Raw genomic sequence first — 18,059 nt, forward strand, 5'->3', positions numbered from 1 at the left:
GAGAGAGTTCAGTGTGGCAAAGAGACGTTGAGGGTTTGAGCCAAGAGAATTTGTCAACTGGATGTAATAGTCCTGTTTGGCAAGTAAAAGAGCAGACTGGAAGGAGGTCAGCAAGAATTTGAAATATATGAAGTCAGCATGGGCACGGGATTTCAGCCATTCCTCCCTATGCACCCAAGCATCCTTCTAGCTTTCTCCATCGCCTTTTCTAGTTGTTTGGCCACCTTAAGATCATTACATACGATCACACCCAGTCCCACTCCTCTTTGGTGTACAAAAGTTCTTCATCCCCTAAACGGTACTGTTCCCTTCAGTTTTGCAGCCCAAATACATGACCCTACATTTTTTTTAATCATTAAATCTAAGCTGCCAAGTTCCAGACCATTCCTCTAGCTTTGCTAAGTTCTTATGTTATCCACACCGTCAGAGGGTGTGTATCCTATTACAGATTTTGGATCATCCACAAAAGGGCAAACCTTACCAGAGAGCAATATCGCTTACAAAAATGTTAAAAAGAACCAGCCCAAGAACCAAATCATGTGGCACATTACTGAAAACATCCTTTTCCTCAGAATGTGCTCCATTTACCACTACCCTCTGTTACCTTTCTCTCAACCAGTTCCTAAGTCAGTCAGTCACTTTAAGGCCCATATCATGTTCATTCAATCCATATAAGTATTTAAATGTCTCTATCATATCTCCCCTCTCCCACCTTTTCTCCTTGTTTGTTGCAAGCTAACAGTTTAGTGGGGTCATCAGTGAACTTCCGTGGTAACATTTTCAGTAGTTCTCTCCATTCCACATGTGTAGGATCCAAGAGGCAGTCAGAGCTCCAGTCTCATTGCATGGATGAGACGATGGTGCAGGGAAGAGGGATTTGATTTGCTAGGAACTGGGCAACATTCTGGGGAAGTGGGAGTCTATTCCAAAAGAATGGACTCCACCTTAACTGAAGAGACCCAGACTGCTGGCACTAACATTTAAAAGGGAGATTAGAATAGCTTCCAAATTAGAATAGGGTTGGGGGGGGGGGGGGGAGCTGACAGTCGCTCAGGAGCGCATGATTGGAGTCAGATATCCTTGAAGGATGCTATTATAGCAGGACATTTAAAGAATCTCAGAGAGGTTTCAATAAAGATGAAAGAGAGCCTGTAGTGTTTAATGGTAGAACATTTCAAAGGTTGCTAAGTATACCTGACAATTTCTAAGCAGCTTGTAGATGCAAGTTAAAAACACAGAAGTGTCCCTCTCCGATCTTGGATTTGCTTCAACAGTCTCTCTCTTTTAAATGGGTTACGAAAGGTATAGTTTACTTGGGGGTTACGATTACTCATAATATATCTGAGTTGTTTTCTGCTAACTATCCTCCTCTATTGAAGGTACTTTATAGAGACCTGGGGAAATGGGATATTATTGACTTATCCTGGTTGGGGAGAATTGCGGTCCTGAAGATGAATGTATTGCCGCGGTTGATGTACCTTTTTCAGGTTCTTCCTATTAGGGTATCTAGGGCTTTTTTGAAGGGGGTGCAAGATAAACTGATTCGATTTGTTTGGGCCAACAAATGTCCTCGGTTGCCAAGAGCTTTATTGTTTAAGGATAGGAGAAATGGTGGTCTTGGGGTTCCAAATGTTAGGTGGTACTATAGGGTGGCTCAAGCGCGAGCGGCTTTTGAGTGGTTTCATGGTCACCCACATAAGTTAAGCGTGAAGTTGGAGCAAGGCTGAGGTGGGCTGTTGTCTGCTTAGGGCTATGATGTGGCTTCCTCGTAAACACAGGTCTTTGGGTACGGGTCTGTGTCCATCGATATATTCTACTTTTTTCTATTGGGATGAACTCTTTGATAGGCCGGAAGCGGTGTTATCTAAGTTGTCGCCAATAGCGCATAATCCTCTCTTTCCTCCTGGGGTTTGTATGGGGCCTTTTTTTTTAGCTGGGAATCTTTGAGATTGGTTTCTTGGGGCCAGATGTTTGAAGAAGGCAGGGTGATTTCATTTGAATCTTTGCAGGAGCAGTTTCATATCTCGTCCACTGAGTTTTTTGCTTATTCTCAATTGAGGCATTTTCTTCTCTCCAAGGAGGTTCGGGCGGTTATATTGCGAGAGAACACTTTCCTGGAGGACTTATGTGAAGATTCCAAAACAACCAAGGGTCTTATTACGTGTTTGTACTCGTTTTTACGTGGGAAGATGGGTCCTAACTATGCTCATAGAGAACGGTGGCATCAGGTGGTTATTGAGGACGGTGATTGGGCCTATTTTGAAAGTAATTGGTCTAAGATCTCTATTTCAGTTCCCTTCCAGGAGAATGTGGTTAAAGTGCTCTAACGATGGTATCTTACTCCGGTCAGGCTCCACCACATGTTTTCTGGGGTTTCACCGCTTTGTTGGCGTGGCTGTGGTCAAAGGGGCACGATGGGACATATTTGGTGGGTTTGTACTAAAATCAGGGCCTATTAGAAAGCTATACATTGTAGATTGCAGAATTAGATTCAAAGACCTATAAAGTAGTCTCCTGAGTTTTTTATGTTTTCTAAGAAACCCCCAGGCCTTTCTAAATCACAGGCAATGGTGGCGGCCAGAGTAGTGATTGCTGGGCAGTGGAAATCTAGGGAGGTCCCACACCTGTCGAGATGGCTAAACAAACTTTGGTTTCTTTGTGAAATGGAGAGACTTCGAGCAATTTGAAATCACACAGAGGCAAAATGGGAGGCGATCTGGGAGCCCTTCTTGAAACACTGCTCATGTTAAGGGGTAGGTTGGGCAGAGGGGAGGGAGATTGGGGTACAAAAACTTATAAATATAGGGTCAGAGAGTGTGTTTTCATTGGATTTGAATTCCAGTTGGGGTTACTATGTACAGTTCTTTTTATCTTGAGTTTGAATAGAGGCTATGCTGTTAGATGGTTCTCTTGGCTTGTACACAAATATTTACGTTCCTTATTGGAAAGGAATATTGAGTATCACAATAAAGACTCTTTACAAATTAAAAAAACAAAACACAGACGTGTCTGTATACAAATGCTAGAAGCCTAAAAAATAAGATAGGGGAGCAGAGGGAGAGTGAGAGCCACCCTATTGCAGTGAATGTGCAGAGGATTTCATCTGGCAGCATTTGTTGTCATTCTAAGGCGTTATCCCCATCCTGTATAAAGGCTTGCCAGTCTTGTTGTCTGCTGGGAACCGAGGGAGAGTGAGATCCATCCCATTGGAGTGTGTTTGCAGAGGATTCTTTCTGGCAGCATCTGTCGTCACTCTAAGTTGCTGCCCTCTTCCTGCGGCTTGCCAATTGTGGCACATGGCTGTAGGCACGTGCCCAAAGGGGCATGCCTGGCCTCTTAGAAGCCACGAAGGAGCTGGAGCTTGTCACTCTGCCCAGATTTCTGCTCAGGTACTTTAATTGTTTTTTGAATATTTTATGAAGGGGAAACATCGTGCCAAACTGAAGGAGAAGGTTATAGCAATCACTCCTAGGGCTACCAACCCAGTGGATAAACATGCATTGGTTTGAGGTGGTTCTGCCTCCCCTGAAGATTCTGAGGCTTCTGTTCCTTGAGCCCTGGGGGTTAGCCTAACCTTGCTGCACCATATTCTTCCTTTGGTTTCTGTTCAGGAGAGCTTTCTCTGGAAGGTTTGCCCTTCTCCGGAAGTGGTCAGACTCATAAGTTGGTGTCAGTGACTGCTGTGGCTCTCCCTGTGGCAGTTTAGTGCCTGGATTTAGTTTCCTCGGACTCCAAGTCAGCCAAAAATACTACTTTGACTCTTATCTGGAGGGTAGTCATTAGGACCAAGAACTGTTTAAAAAAAGTTACAATTCCTCAAGTATGTACTTTTCCTAGCAGACTGTGGTAAACTTTCAGATATAGAGTCCCTGGTTCAAACGTGGGAAAAATTTAGATCAGAATTCATCTCAGATTTAAACTTTGCAGAATGCTAGCATAACAGCTATCAAGAATAGCTTATATGTACATAGGCTTCTTGTTAATTTGGAGAATATGCTGAGAGTGAAAATTTTGCATTTTTAAAAAAAACTTCCTACTCACCATTTGCTAGCTCCCGATATACTCCAGAGGAGAGATCAAGGGCATTTAGCTGAAGGATGAAGTGTTTTTTTCTGAATTATTATGTTTACTAGTAAAAAAGGCCCATTTCGGACACAAATGAAACGGGTGCTAGCAAGGTTTTCCGTGGAGTGTGTATGTTTGAGAGAGTGTATGTGAGAGTGACTGTATGTGAGAGAGAGAGAGTGAATGTGCGAGTGTGTGTGTGTGAGAGTGTGTCTGTGAGAGAGAGAGTGACTGTGTGTGAGAATGAGAGTGTGTGCAAGTGCGTATGTGAGACAGTGTGAGAGAGAGTGTGTGTTTCACACAGATACAGTGTGTGCGAGAGAGAGAGAGAGAGAGAGAGAGAGAGAGAGTGTGAGACACAGACTGTCTGTGAGACTGAGTGTATGAGACCAAGAGAGTGTGTGAGTGACTGTGTGACACATAGAGAGTGAATGTGAGACATTGTGTGAGAGAGAAAGACATTGACTGTGAGAGAGAGAGTGTGTGTGACAGAGATACCTTCCCCCCCCCCCCCCCCCCTCTCTGGTGTCAGCCCCCCCCCCCCCCCCCCCCCCCCTCCTCTCTCTGGTGTCTGAACATTACTGTGTAGGACGCTGAGCTCTGGCTGTGCTTCAAGGAACTGACCAATCCTGTTTAATAGAATGCACCTCCAACATTCTGAAGCCGAGAAACCTCATGTGGTTGGTCACTTCTGCTTGTGATGAACCCGGAAGTACGTGATGTCAATTCAGGAGATGGATACAGAGAGCAGGAATGCCTCAGCCATGTAGTCAGCTTCAAAATGTTGGAGGTGCGTTTTATTATATAGGATATTCCAAAATCAGGGAATGAGGCACAAGCAGAGCTGCCTTCATTGAATTTAACTGAATTTTTGGAGATTTCTCAAAATATCATTCACGATAGGGCTACTTTGCTTTTTAATATGGAACAGAAAAAGTTAAAATTATTGAAGCTTTATTTTAATAAAGAAAGAAATACTTTTTTGTGGCCATTGTATTCAGATTCTTACAGATGTTGCTAGTGCAACTCAGTTAAAAAGGAAAGTTTCTTCAGTTAAAGGATAGTGTTATAGCTTTTAGTGCATCCGTTACCCTGTAAGATGTCTTATTACATGTCAAACTAAAAAAATATGCATTTTATGATTGTGCTCAACTAGAATCTTTTCTTTTGTTGAGAGAGAAAGATAAGGTGGAAAGTGAGGTCTGAATTATGTGGAACTAAATGTATTAGATATTATATCTGATTAGTTTCCTGAATTGTTTCTTTAGAAGATATTTCTTCTTGCTCCTCGTTGATGTGGACTGGTTTATTTTCTTATTTAAGCAATGTATGCAGTAATAAATGAAAATATGAATGAAAAAATAGGAGAATTAGAATAAAGGTAGATATAATAGGTATCTCAGAGACCTGGTGGAAGGAGGACAATCAGTGGGGACACTATGTTAACAGGATAGAAATTATATCGCAATGATAAGGTGAATCAAATTGGAGGAAGGTTGCGCTGTATGTTAGAGGGAATTGAGTCGAATACAAATTCTGCATGAAACAGTAACATGGATTCTCCGAGGACAAGCAGGCTGCTTGTTCTCACGACTGGGTTGACGTCCACGGCAGCCCCCACCAACCGGAAAAAAACTTCGCGGGCAGTCCCGCACGCAGGGCACGCCCACCACGCGTGCGCGGCCGTCTTCCCACCCGTGCGCGACCGTTCCCGCTCAGTTTTTTTCTATTCTGCACTGGAGAGAGACGTGTTATCGTCTCTCTGTCAGCCCCGGAAACCGGATTGCGGCTTAGCCGCGCCTTTTTTCTCTTTAGCGTACGCGTTCGCGTATTTTTTCTACTGAACTTAAAGAGTGTCCTCGTCGTTCTTAGCCGCGAGGGCGCTTCGTTGCGGCCTTGTGGCCACGCGGCCGTTTCTTTTTCGGGTGTGCTTTTCACCGCCACCATCGACAACTTTGACTTCGCCGACGCAATTTTTCCATCGATGTCTTCGAAGGTCCCGAGCGGATTCAAAAAGTCTGGTCGGTGCGGCCGGCAGATCTCGCAGACCGATACTCACGCTTGGTGCCTCCAGTGCCTCGGGCCGGAGCATAATTCTAAGACGTGCACCATGTGTCTCGGCTTGAGGAAGCGGACACAGATGGCGAGGCAAGTTCTTCGGGACCGTCTTTTCGGAACTTCCACCAGCCCTTCGACGTCGACTTCGACGACATCGGTGTCGATGGCCGGATCTTCGGTACCGGTACCGATGTCAACGAAATTGGCGCCGACCCTGGCACCGACCCCAGGAGTACAGGTACCGTTGCCCCGCCAGCCTGCCGGTGACGGTGAGCGGCCGCGTGGGCAGTCGGCCCCGGCCACTCCCTCTACCCAGGGCCATCGGAACTGAACCCTGTCGGATCTGATTCCTCGAGGCCGGGGGGTTCTACCTCCTCTTCGTCTCTTCCGCCGAGCGCCGATGACGGGCATCGAAAGAAAGCAAAGAAACACCGTCATCGGTCGCCCACGGCACACGGGACTGCCAGCTCCGGTACCTCGAGGGATGACTCAACGCCCAAGAAGCGGCAGTGCCGGGAGGAGCGTTTCCCCTCGGTTGAAGAGGTGTCGCTGCATCAGTCCGCGGGTACTTTGGTGGACTCCTGGACCCGAGCAGCTTCCGGCACCGACACCCACACCGGCCCCCCTGCCTTTCCCGACAGCGGGCCTCGACGAGTGCCTCCGAGCCATCCTTCCGGGGATTCTGGAAGGGCTGATGCGCCAGGCTCTGCCGGCACCGGGGGTGCTTGCGCCCCTGGCGCCGCTGATGGAGACGCTGGTGTGCTCTGGCCCGATGCCGAGGCCGCCAACACTGCTTGCGGCACCGGTGTCGATTGCCACGCAGGTGGAGTCGACGTCGATGGGGGAAGCTTTGTCCCAGCCGGCGCGGGAGTCCACCGCTCGACGCCATCATCGAGGACGTGGTTCCTCGCAGTCGAGACGGGCCCGGTTGAGGACTGAGCTGAAAGAGCTCATGTCCGACACCGAGGAAGAGGAGGCCTCGTGGAGGGAGGAGGAGGACCCCAGATATTTCTCCTCAGAGGAGTCTGTGGGCCTTCCCTCCGACCCCACTCCTTCATCGGAGAGGAAGCTCTCGCCCCCTGAGAGCCTCTCCTTTGCCTCCTTTGTCAGGGATATGTCTATTTGCATTCCCTTTCCCGTGGTCACTGTGGATGAGCCGAGGGCGGAGATGCTCGAAGTCCTCGACTATCCATCACTACCTAGAGAGGCACTGCTTCGGAACTGGCTGAAGCCACTATCTAATCCCACCATCCCCAAGAAAGCGGAGTCCCAATACAGGATTCACTCAGACCCAGAGTTGATGCGGCCTCAATTGCCTCATGACTCGGCGGTCGTGGACTCTGCTCTCAAGAGAGCACGGAGTTCGAGGGATACCGCCTTGGCGCCCCCTGGGCGGGAGTCTCGCACTCTGGACTCGTTTGGGAGGAAGGCCTACCAATCGTCCATGCTTGTGACCTGCATCATTCATACCAGCTCTACATTCACATGCGGAACAATGTGAGGCAACTGGCGGACCTGGTCGACAAGCTCCCCCCGGAGCAGTCAGGCCTTTTCAGGAGGTGGTCAGGCAGCTGAAGGTGTGCAGAAAGTTCCTGTCCAGGGGTATCTATGACACCTGTGATGTGGCATCTCGAGCTGCGGCTCAAGGTATAGTGATGCGCAGACTCTCCTGGCTGCGTGCCTCTGACCTGGACAACCGCACCCAGCAGCGACTGGCGGATGTTCCTTGCCGGGGGGATAACATTTTCGGCGAGAAGGTTGAGCAGTTGGTGGACCAACTACACCAGCGGGAAACCGCTCGACAAGCTCTCCCACTGGGCGCCTTCAGCATCCACCTCTGCGGGTGGACATTTTTCCCGGGCCCGGCAGGCTGCACCCTACGCCTACAGCAAGCGTAGGTACACCCAGCCGGCCCGAAGGCCTCCTCAGGCACAGGGACAGTCCCAGCGCGCTTGTTCCCGTCAACAGTGTGCGCCTAAGCAGCCCCCTGCGCCTCCACAGCAAAAGCAGGGGATGGGCTTTTGACTGGATCCATGGGAACATAGCCGCCATCAAAGTGTCCATGCCGGACGGCCTGCCGGTCGGGGGGAGGTTGAAAGCTTTTCACCAAAGGTGGCCTCTTATAACCTCCGACCAGTGGGTTCTCCAAATAGTGCGGTGCGGATACACCCTGAATTTGGTCTCTACTCCACCAAATTGCCCACCGGGAGCCCAATGCTTCAGCTCCCACCACAAGCAGGTACTTGCAGAGGAACTCTCCGCCCTTCTCAGCGCCAATGCGGTCGAGCCCGTGCCACCCGGGCAGGAAGGGCAGGGATTCTATTCCAGGTACTTCCTTGTGGAAAAGAAAACAGGGGGGATGCACCCCATCCTAGACCTGAGAGGCCTGAACAAATATCTGGTCAAAGAGAAGTTCAGGATGCTTTCCTTGGGCACCCTTCTGCCAATGATTCAGAAAGACGATTGGCTATGTTCCCTGGATTTAAAGGACACTTACACTCACATCCCAATACTGCCAGCTCACAGACAGTATCTCAGATTCCGTCTGGGGACACGGCACTTTCAGTATTGTGTGCTGCCCTTTGGGCTCGCCTCTGCACTACGGGTGTTCACGAAGTGTCTCGTGGTGGTTGCGGCGTATCTACGCAAGCTGGGGGTGCACGTGTTCCTGTATCTCGACGATTGGCTGGTCAAGAAGACCTCAGAGGCAGGAGCTCTTCGGTCCATGCAGTGCACTATTCACCTTCTGGAGCTGCTGGGGTTTGTGATAAATTACCCGAAGTCCCATCTCCAGCCAGTCCAATCTCTGGAATTCATAGGAGCTCTACTGACTTCTCAGACGGCTCAGGCCTTTCTTCCCGAAGCAAGGGCGCAGAATCTTCTGTGCCTCGCTTCCCAGACCAGAGCGTCTCAGCAGGTCACAGCTCGGCAGATGTTGAGACTCCTGGGTCATATGGCCTCCACGGTTCATGTGACTCCCATGGCTCGCCTTCACATGAGATCTGCTCAATGGACCCTAGCTTCCCAGTGGTGCCAAGCTACCGGGAATCTAGAAGATGTCATCCACCTGTCTGCCAGTTGCCGCAATTCGCTGCACTGGTGGACCAATTTGACCCTGGGACGTCCATTCCAAATTCCGCAGCCCATGAAGGTGCTAACGACGGATGCATCTCGCCTGGGGTGGGGAGCTCATGTCGATGGGCTCCCCCTCCAGGAACAAGATCTTCAGATCAACCTCCTGGAGTTCCGAGCGATCTGGAACGCACTGAAGGCCTTCAGAGATCGGCTGTCCTACCAAATCATCCAAATTCGGACAGACAATCAGGTTGCAATGTATTATATCAACAAGTAGGGGGGCACCGGATCTCGCCCCCTGTGTCAGGAAGCCGTCAGGATGTGGCGTTGGGCTTGCCAGTTTGGCATGCTTCTCCAAGCCACATACCTGGCAGGTGTAAACAGTCTGGCCGACATGCTGAGCAGAGTCATGCAACCGCACGAGTGGTCGCTCCACTCCAGAGTGGTACGCAAGATCTTCCGAGAGTGGGGCACCCCCTCGGTGGACCTTTTTGCCTCTCAGACCAACCACAAGCTGCCTCTGTTCTGTTCCAGACTACAGGCACACGGTAGACTGGCGTCGGATGCCTTTCTCCTCCATTGGGGGAACGGCCTCCTGTATGCTTATCCTCCCATACCTTTGGTGGGGAAGACCTTGCTGAAGCTCAAGCAAGACCACGGCACCATGATTCTGATACCGCCTTTTGGTTCCCTCTACTTCTGGAGTTGTCCTCCGAAGAATCGTGGAGATTGGAGTGTTTTCCGACTCTCATTTCGCAGAACGACGGAGCGCTTCTGTACCCCAACCTTCAGTCTCTGGCTCTCACGGCCTGGATGTTGAGGGCGTTGACTTTGCTTCGTTGGGTCTGTCTGAGGGCGTCTCCCGCATCTTGTTTGCCTCTAGAAAGGACTCCACTAAAAAGAGTTACTTTTTCAAGTGGAGGAGGTTTGTCGTTTGGTGTGAGGGCAAGGCCCTAGAACCTCGTTCTTGTCCTGCACAGAACCTGCTTGAATACCTTCTGCACTTATCAGAGTCTGGTCTCAAGACCAACTCAGTAAGGAATCACCTCAGTGCGATTAGTGCTTACCATCATCGTGTAGAGGGTAAAGCCATCTCTGGAGAGCCTTTAGTCATTCGATTCATGAGAGGCTTGCTTTTGTCAAGGCCCCCTGTCAAACCTCCTGCAGTGTCATGGGATCTCAACGTCGTCCTCACCCAGTTGATGAAATCTCCTTTTCAGCCACTGAATTAATGCCATCTGAAGTACTTGACCTGGAAGGTCATTTTCTTGGTGGCAGTTACTTCAGCTCGTAGAGTCAGTGAGCTTCAAGCCCTGATAGCTCATGCTCCTTTACCAAATTTCATCATAACAGAGTAGTACTCCGCACTCACCCTAAGTACCTGCCAAAGGTGGTGTCGGAGTTCCATCTTAATCAGTCAATTGTCTTGCCAACATTCTTTCCCAGACCGCATACCCGCCCTGCTGAACGTCAGTTGCACACATTGGACTGCAAGCGAGCGTTGGCCTTCTATCTGGAGCGGACACAGCCCCACAGACAGGCCGCCCAATTGTTTATTTCTTTTGACCCCAATAGGAAGGGGGTCGCTGTCGGGAAACGCACCATCTCCAATTGGCTAGCAGATTGCATTTCTTTCACTTACGCCCAGGCTGGGCTGGCTCTTGAGGGTCATGTCACTTCTCATAGTGTTAGGGCCATGGCAGCGTCAGTGGCCCACTTGAAGTCAGCCACTATTGAAGAGATTTGCAAGGCTGCGATGTGGTCATCTGTCCACACATTCACATCACATTACTGCCTTCAGCAGGATACCCGACGCGACAGTCGGTTCGGGCAGTCGGTGCTGCAGAATCTGTTTGGGGTTTGAATCCAACTCCACTCTCCAGGACCCCATTTTATTCTGGTCAGGCTGCACTCTCAGTTAGTTGTTCTTCGTAGGTCAATTTCGCCGTTGCGAGGTTAAATTGACCTGGGTTCTTGTTTTGAGTGAGCCTGAGAGCTAGGGATACCCCAGTCGTGAGAACAAGCAGCCTGCTTGTCCTCGGAGAAAGCGAATGATACATACCTGTAGCAGGTGTTCTCCGAGGACAGCAGGCTGATTGTTCTCACCTACCCTCCCTCCTCAGCTTTGGAGTTGTGTTTTACTCATTCCTTTGCTTGTCATTCAACTGAGCGGGAACGGTCGCACACGGGTGGGAAGACGGCCGCGCATGCACGGTGGGCGTGCCCTGCGTGCGGGACCGCCCGCAAAGTTTTTTTTCCGGTTGGTGGGGGCTGCCGTGGACGTCAACCCAGTCGTGAGAACAGTCAGCCTGCTGTCCTCGGAGAACACCTGCTACAGGTATGTATCATTCGTGATCCTTAATGAATAGACATTCTATGTGTGAAGGGAAAGAATATACGCATAGGGCTATACTACCATCTGCTAGGCCAGAATGATTACACAGATGGGTTAACAGAAATAAGAAAAGCTTACAAATTTGGCAACAGTATAATGGTGATTTTAATTACCATTCACAAACAAACCTCCACTCTTTTATTCTGTATCTCAAGAAGGGTCATGCAGAGCAATACTATCAAAAATATCGAAAAAAAGACTTCAGAAACAATGAGATACACATCCACTTATAAGGCAAACCTTCATATCTGTGGGTGGATCTCCCCAACCATTAGTTTTCTAACTCAAAAATTGTTTATAAGTGTAGTTCTTTGTATTCACCTTTTCTGGGCTTGAGCTTGTTTTTCCTTGCATTAAGGTGGGACATCTTCTTTGATGTATTCTAAATTTGCTCATGGAAATTTTTACCATTGGAATTCAATAAAAACTTCTCAAAATAAAAATTTAAAAAAAAAAACCTCATAGTAATAACTTTTTCAGGCATATCAGAAGCAGAAAGCCTGTGAGGGAGTCCGTGGGATCGTTAGATCATCAAGGAATAAAAGGAGCACTCAGGAAGGACAGGGCCATAGCAGAAAGGCTGAATGAATTCTTTGCCTCGGTCTTTACTGAAGATGATGTAAGACATCTACCTGTACCAGAGATGGTTTTCAAGGGTGATGATGCGGAGGGACTAAAAGAAATCTCTGTGAACCTGGAAGATGTCCTGAGCCAAATTGACCCAAGAGTAGTAAATCACCTGGACTAGATGGTATATACCCTAGGGTACTGAAAACTCAAATATGAAATTGCAGATCTGCTGTTAGTGATTGGAGGGTGGCCAATGTAATGCCTATTTTTTAAAAGGGATCTAGGAAATTATGGACCAGTAAGCCTGATGTCAGTGCCGGGCAAAATATTGGAAACCATTATAAAGAATAAAATCACTGAACACATAGACAAATATGGTTTAACTAGCCGTTGAGCCCGTGAAAACGGGCTACTTTTGGAATGGGGGGGTTTCCGAGCCCCCGCCCCGCCTCCCCCGGAGTCGCTGCCGCCGCCCCTCCACCCGGGCCCGATTAGCACTGTGAACTTACATCACCACGCAGCAGCAGGCACATCAGCAAAGCTGCCATCAGGGCGGGCTTCCTTCTCTGCCTGTGTCCCGCCCTCGTGTGACGTAACGTTGGCGAGGGCGGGACAAAGGCAGAGAAGGAAGCCCGACGGCAGCTTTGCTGATGTGCCTGCTGCTGCGTGGTGATGTAAGTTCACAATGCTCGGGCCAGATGGAGGGGCGGCGGCGATTCCGAGGGGGGGGGAGGGGGCTGGTTCCGATGTCTACAGAATGCCAGTAGAGACTTCCCTCTCTGTCCCGCCCCCGTCGTCACGTATTGATGCGGGGGCGGGGCAGAGAGGGAAGTCTCTACTGCGCATTTGCGAGTGAGTACGGTCACTCGCCGTTTATATGTTTGATGGGACAGAGTCAACATGGATTCAGCCAGGCAATTCTTGCCTCACCAATTTGTTTCATTTATTTGAATGCATGAAATAAACTTTTGGATAAAGGTGAGCCAGTTGATGTAGTATATCTAGATTTTAAGAAAGCTTTTGACAAAGTCCCTTATGGGAGACTCCTGAGAAAATTAAAACCCCATGGGAGAGGAGGCAATGTTCTGTTGTGGATTAGGAATTGATTGGTGGATAGAACACAGAGGATAGGGTTAAATGGCCAATTCTCTCAGTGCAGGAGGGTGAGTAGTGGAGTGCTCCAGGGATCTGTACTGGGGCCGGTACTATTTAACATTTATTAATAATCTGGAAATGGAAATGATGAGTGAGGCGATTAAATTTGCAGGCGATACAAAACTATTCAGAGTTGTTAAAATGCATGCAGATTGTGAAATATTGCAGGAAGCCCTTAGGAAGTTGGAAGACTGGGTATCCAAATTGCAGAACAGATTGAATGCGGACAATGCGGACAAATGGGAAGAACAATCCAAATCATAGTTATTTGATGCTAGGTTCATCCCTAGGAATCAGCACCCAAGAAAAGGATTTATGCTGAAATATAAGGCAAAGAGTATATTGCTTCTGTTCCGCCCTATGGTGTGACCACATCTTCAGTATTATGTGCAGTTCTGGTCACCGTATCTTGAAAGTAAGATAATGCAGAATTAGAAAAGATTCAAAAGAAGGGCGACCAAAATAATTAAGGAGCTGGAACTCTTCTGATATGATGAAAGGCTTAAAAGGTTAGGACTCTTTGACTTGGAAAAAAGACTGCTGAGGGAGGATATGATAGAGATAGCCAAAATACTGAGTGATGTAGAACAGATGAACATAAATAGTTGTTTGTTTTTTTTAGTCTTTCATAAAAATAGACTAGGGGACTCTCAAGGAAATTACATGGTACTACTCTTAAAACGAACAGGAGGAAATGTTTTTTCACTTGACAAATAGTTAAGCTCTGGAACTCATTGCCAGAGGTATCAGCGGTTAGTGTATCTGGGTTAAAAAAAAAGGTTTGGACAAGTTCTTGGAGGAAAAGTCTGCTATTGAGATAGACATATAGAATGCCACTGCTTTTCCCTGGTATCAGTAGCTTGAATCTTGCTACTACCTGAATTGGTCTGTCCCAGTATGGCTATATAATTTTCTGTATTTATTTATTTGGATTTTGCGTACACCTTTTCCAGTAGTAACTCAAGGTGAGTTACATTCAGCCCTGAAGGGCTGAAATACTAAGTTTGTACCTGAAGCAATGGAGGGTTAAGAGACTTGCACAATATCACAAGGAGCAGCAGTGGGATTTGAACCCGGCAACTCTAAAGATGTCAAGACCAGTGCTCTAAACACTAGGCCACTCCTCCACTACAGGTGATATAACATTGGCTTGTGATTTTCTGGATGGGCCCAATGTTTGTTTGTTTGTTTGTTTGTTTGTTTGTTTGTTTGTTTTTTGGGGGGGGGTGCTCCTTGGCAGAACACCTATTCAGGTGATAGTCTGCAGGGTTCAGCAAAACATTTCCTCCTGGGGTATTTGAGATATTTCCTGTTTGGTATCCAGTATTCCTCCCGCAGCTTTGCCCTCCTTGCCTGCTTGGTGGGAAAGAAGTAACTGCTTTGTCACTACTCTTTGCTCTGGGACTATTGGAACATTCCACTGCAGGGTATCCCTAACCTGGTAGTGCATGGTGACATATAGTCTTTCAGGTTACTTTATGGAGCAGTTTTGGCTCCTGTTAGCATTGAGTCCTTGTGTTTCTGGGCAGCATGGATGTAAAGCCTCTCCCAGTGCCTAGGGTTTTTTGGTTCTGTGTCCTTTTACGATTATCCCTCCAAACGTTATAGTCAGTAGTTTTATCATAGTTCTGATCTGTTATGTGTCCCCTGTTCCATTCTCCTTCAGCGGAATGGAAGAGTTGATTTGGTCCAGGAGTCATCCTTCATATTGTAATAAAGTGTCTGACAGTGGTTTGGCAGTGGAAGGGAAGCAACTACATTAGTTCTGTTGTGCAAGCAGTGGCCATTCGGATCAGTTGCAGGAAGGAGCTGCTTGAATTGTCTCTGTGTCCTTAAATTTACCCCTTCTGTATCAACTGGTCCATTTCCGAGTTGCAGGGTAGCGAGGAACCTTGCCCCATGGTGAATCAGTGGCAGCCTTCAGGGCTTGCTCAGTTAGCTTTTGAAGGATTTTGTATCTTCTTTTTTTAGGGCACACTGAGTGTTCAGCATGACACTTCTGGTTAAATCATGTCCAGGCCAGATCTGGTCACCTTTGTCTGTGCAAAAGACCTTTGGTAATGAGTTGTCTTCATTCCTAGCTTGGGCAGTTCAAGGTTGCTCTGATTAGCCATCAGCAGGTAGGCAGAACAGTGTTTATGATGCGTGCATGAATGGCTAGCAGGGCCTTAAGGCTTTGATTCCTCAGGTCAGCATAGTTCTAGACCTTTTTCATTGATAGAGTGAGCATTGGCAATGACTACCCCAAAAGCAGTGAAATAGGTGGCTATAAGCAACAGGTATGCTTAGTCTTTGGTATACCCTTGTTTGATTGTTGCACTGCAGATGCTTAATGTAATAGAATTGCTGCCTTGAGAAGACAGTGTCTCTGGGAGCCTGGTCTTCTCCCACCCGAGGTTCTTACATCTTGGGTACATCCCATTCTTTTGCACTAGTCTAGTAGGATAAGGAAAGTGAAATTTGTTCTTACCTGCTAATTTCTTTAAGACCAGTTCAGGACCCACCTGAGAAGACAGCAGATGAAAATTTCTTCCAGTAGTTGTGTTTGTGACTAAGAGACTTTTCAGGGGGTTTTTTTTTTCCCTGCTGCTGGCTCTGGGACAGTATTTCCTGATCTGTGAAGAAATGGGAGCCCAACACTTCTTCCTGAATGTGGAGCCACGATGGTGGTATATAGCGTTGTTCTTTAATGCTAGTCAGAGTGTTATTTTATAATATGGGGCCCTTGTGAGCTTTTATTTTATTGCCTCATGGTGGTGCTCTGTGGTGTATGTAGTTCTGTGGCATGGCTGCCCATGGTGGTGCAGTTCTGTGGCATAGCTCTATGGCATTTTTATGTGGCCTTCTTGGACCTGTGCTCTGACATTGATCTAGGATGTTGCTCCAGAATGGGAATTCAGGTAGTTCTATACTGTTTATCTGTCATCTTAATACCTAAGGTTAATGTATGATGATAATTGTGTTTTGGATCTTCTTTGGGAGTAGTATATTGGCAAGTTCCAGGGCTGCACCTTTCCTTATACTAGTGATGACATTAGTGATTTGTCAGTTTTCTCTGCCCCCATTTGTTGGTTGGGGACATAACCCACTCATCTTGACTGATCTAACAGGATTCAAGGAAAGGAAATTGGCAGGTAAGAACAAATTTCACCTTATTTTTACTCAAAAAAAATGCTGTTTTTACATCAGATTTTCTTTAGTTTTCTTTTTTGTTATTTTAATATACAATAATAAATTTCTAAATAGAATGAAAGTGAAACACCTTCCTCATGTGCTTCTGAAATCTGTTGTTTGTGACACATTTGTCTACCTTGTATAAAATGAATGTTTTATCATTTTTTTAGATGTATAAATAACATTTCTCATAGGTGGCATATCAGTAATAAAGAAAAGTATATGTAAACCCTAAATGCAAGGTACTAGTTCTTATTTGCTTGTGAATGTTTGAATAGGTGGATCAGATGAGCAAAATCGTGGAAGTTCTGGGTATACCAACTGCTCATATTCTTGACCAAGCACCAAAGGCAAGGAAGTTCTTTGAGAAGTTGCCTGATGGCAATTGGAATTTAAAGAAGACCAAAGATGGAAAAAGGGTTTGTTACCTAATCTGTATAAATCAATTCATTTCAAAGCAATGTTTAATTTCATAGGATTCACTTTGCAAGTCATAGGGAATACTTATTACAGTGTGTGATTCAGGTTGCCATTTTGACTCTGTTTAGTATTCTAAATACCTAGTGAGATAATTAGATCATAAAGAGTGTGGAAATTTTGGCAGGTGGATTCATTTTTTTTTTTTTTTTTTTTTTTTTACAGTTTGTGTTTTATTTCCTAAGATTTTCCCCATGTGAGGGTAATTTTATAACCAGTTGTCTAGGTAGGAAGTCTAAGTAGGAACCTATTTTGGGGCTAATTTAGAAAGACACATAGGTGTGAGCTGCACAGGAATGGGGATCCTGGGAATCCCATGGGTTTGCAGAATCCTATTGGGATCGAAAATGTTGCTGCAGGTTTCCCGCAGGAGTGTAGTAAAAATCTCTGGCAATGCTAGAGTGGGACTTGGAATGCGCTGAGAGATGCTATCAGAGAACCAGAATGAAGCTTAAAATGCACTGAGAGAGGCTATTAGAGCATCGGAATAAAGCTCAGAATGTACTGAGTGTGGCTATTGGACTGCCAGATTGAGGTTTGAAATGCCTAGAGAGGCAGCTGGAACACCAGACTGAGACTTGGAAAAATTATTGAAAAGTCTGACTAAGTACGTCACTAGTTTTGACAACAGTAAGATGTTACATAACTGTGTTAAATGAGTCTGGCAGTCTCAGGCCATTTAAAATGAAAGGACATGTTCAGTACCCACATGAGAGTCCCTGCCTCATAGATCTTAGAATGTACTGAAGATAGTACAGCCAGGAAAATATGTTAAACAGCTGTGTTTCTCCTTATGACTCACCTTCCGGTTTCATGTAAGTAAAGTCAGAATAAGCAGCTAGCTTTCACTTTTTTTTTTTTTTTAAGCATAAAATTAATGGTTACGGAGATTTATTTTTCTCCTACTTATCAATAGTTAAATCATCTTGAGGAGGATTATAGATGAACTGTGAAGGGAAAAGCTGCTCTCCATTCCTGAAACCTTTATTTTGTTTGATTTCTGTAATTATAACTGTGGCAGGTTGTATTCATGTTCAGATGCTCTCATCAATAGAAGGAAGGAAGTACCTGTGGGTATGGATAAGGATGA

General features: G+C 46.7%; 1 protein-coding gene across 1 annotated transcript in view; it reads left to right on the forward strand.

The window, feature by feature from the left end:
- The window catches only part of DYRK1A (dual specificity tyrosine phosphorylation regulated kinase 1A), a 646,342-nt gene that overhangs the window by 543,462 nt on the left and 84,821 nt on the right, over window positions 1-18,059 (forward strand). Inside the window, 1 exon segment of the mRNA XM_030202220.1 lies at window positions 16,771-16,911. Within this exon segment, the coding sequence (XP_030058080.1) occupies window positions 16,771-16,911 (141 nt within the window).

The sequence above is a fragment of the Microcaecilia unicolor genome, chromosome 4, assembly GCF_901765095.1.
Source record: "Microcaecilia unicolor chromosome 4, aMicUni1.1, whole genome shotgun sequence".
NCBI classification, from domain to species: Eukaryota; Metazoa; Chordata; class Amphibia; order Gymnophiona; family Siphonopidae; genus Microcaecilia; species Microcaecilia unicolor.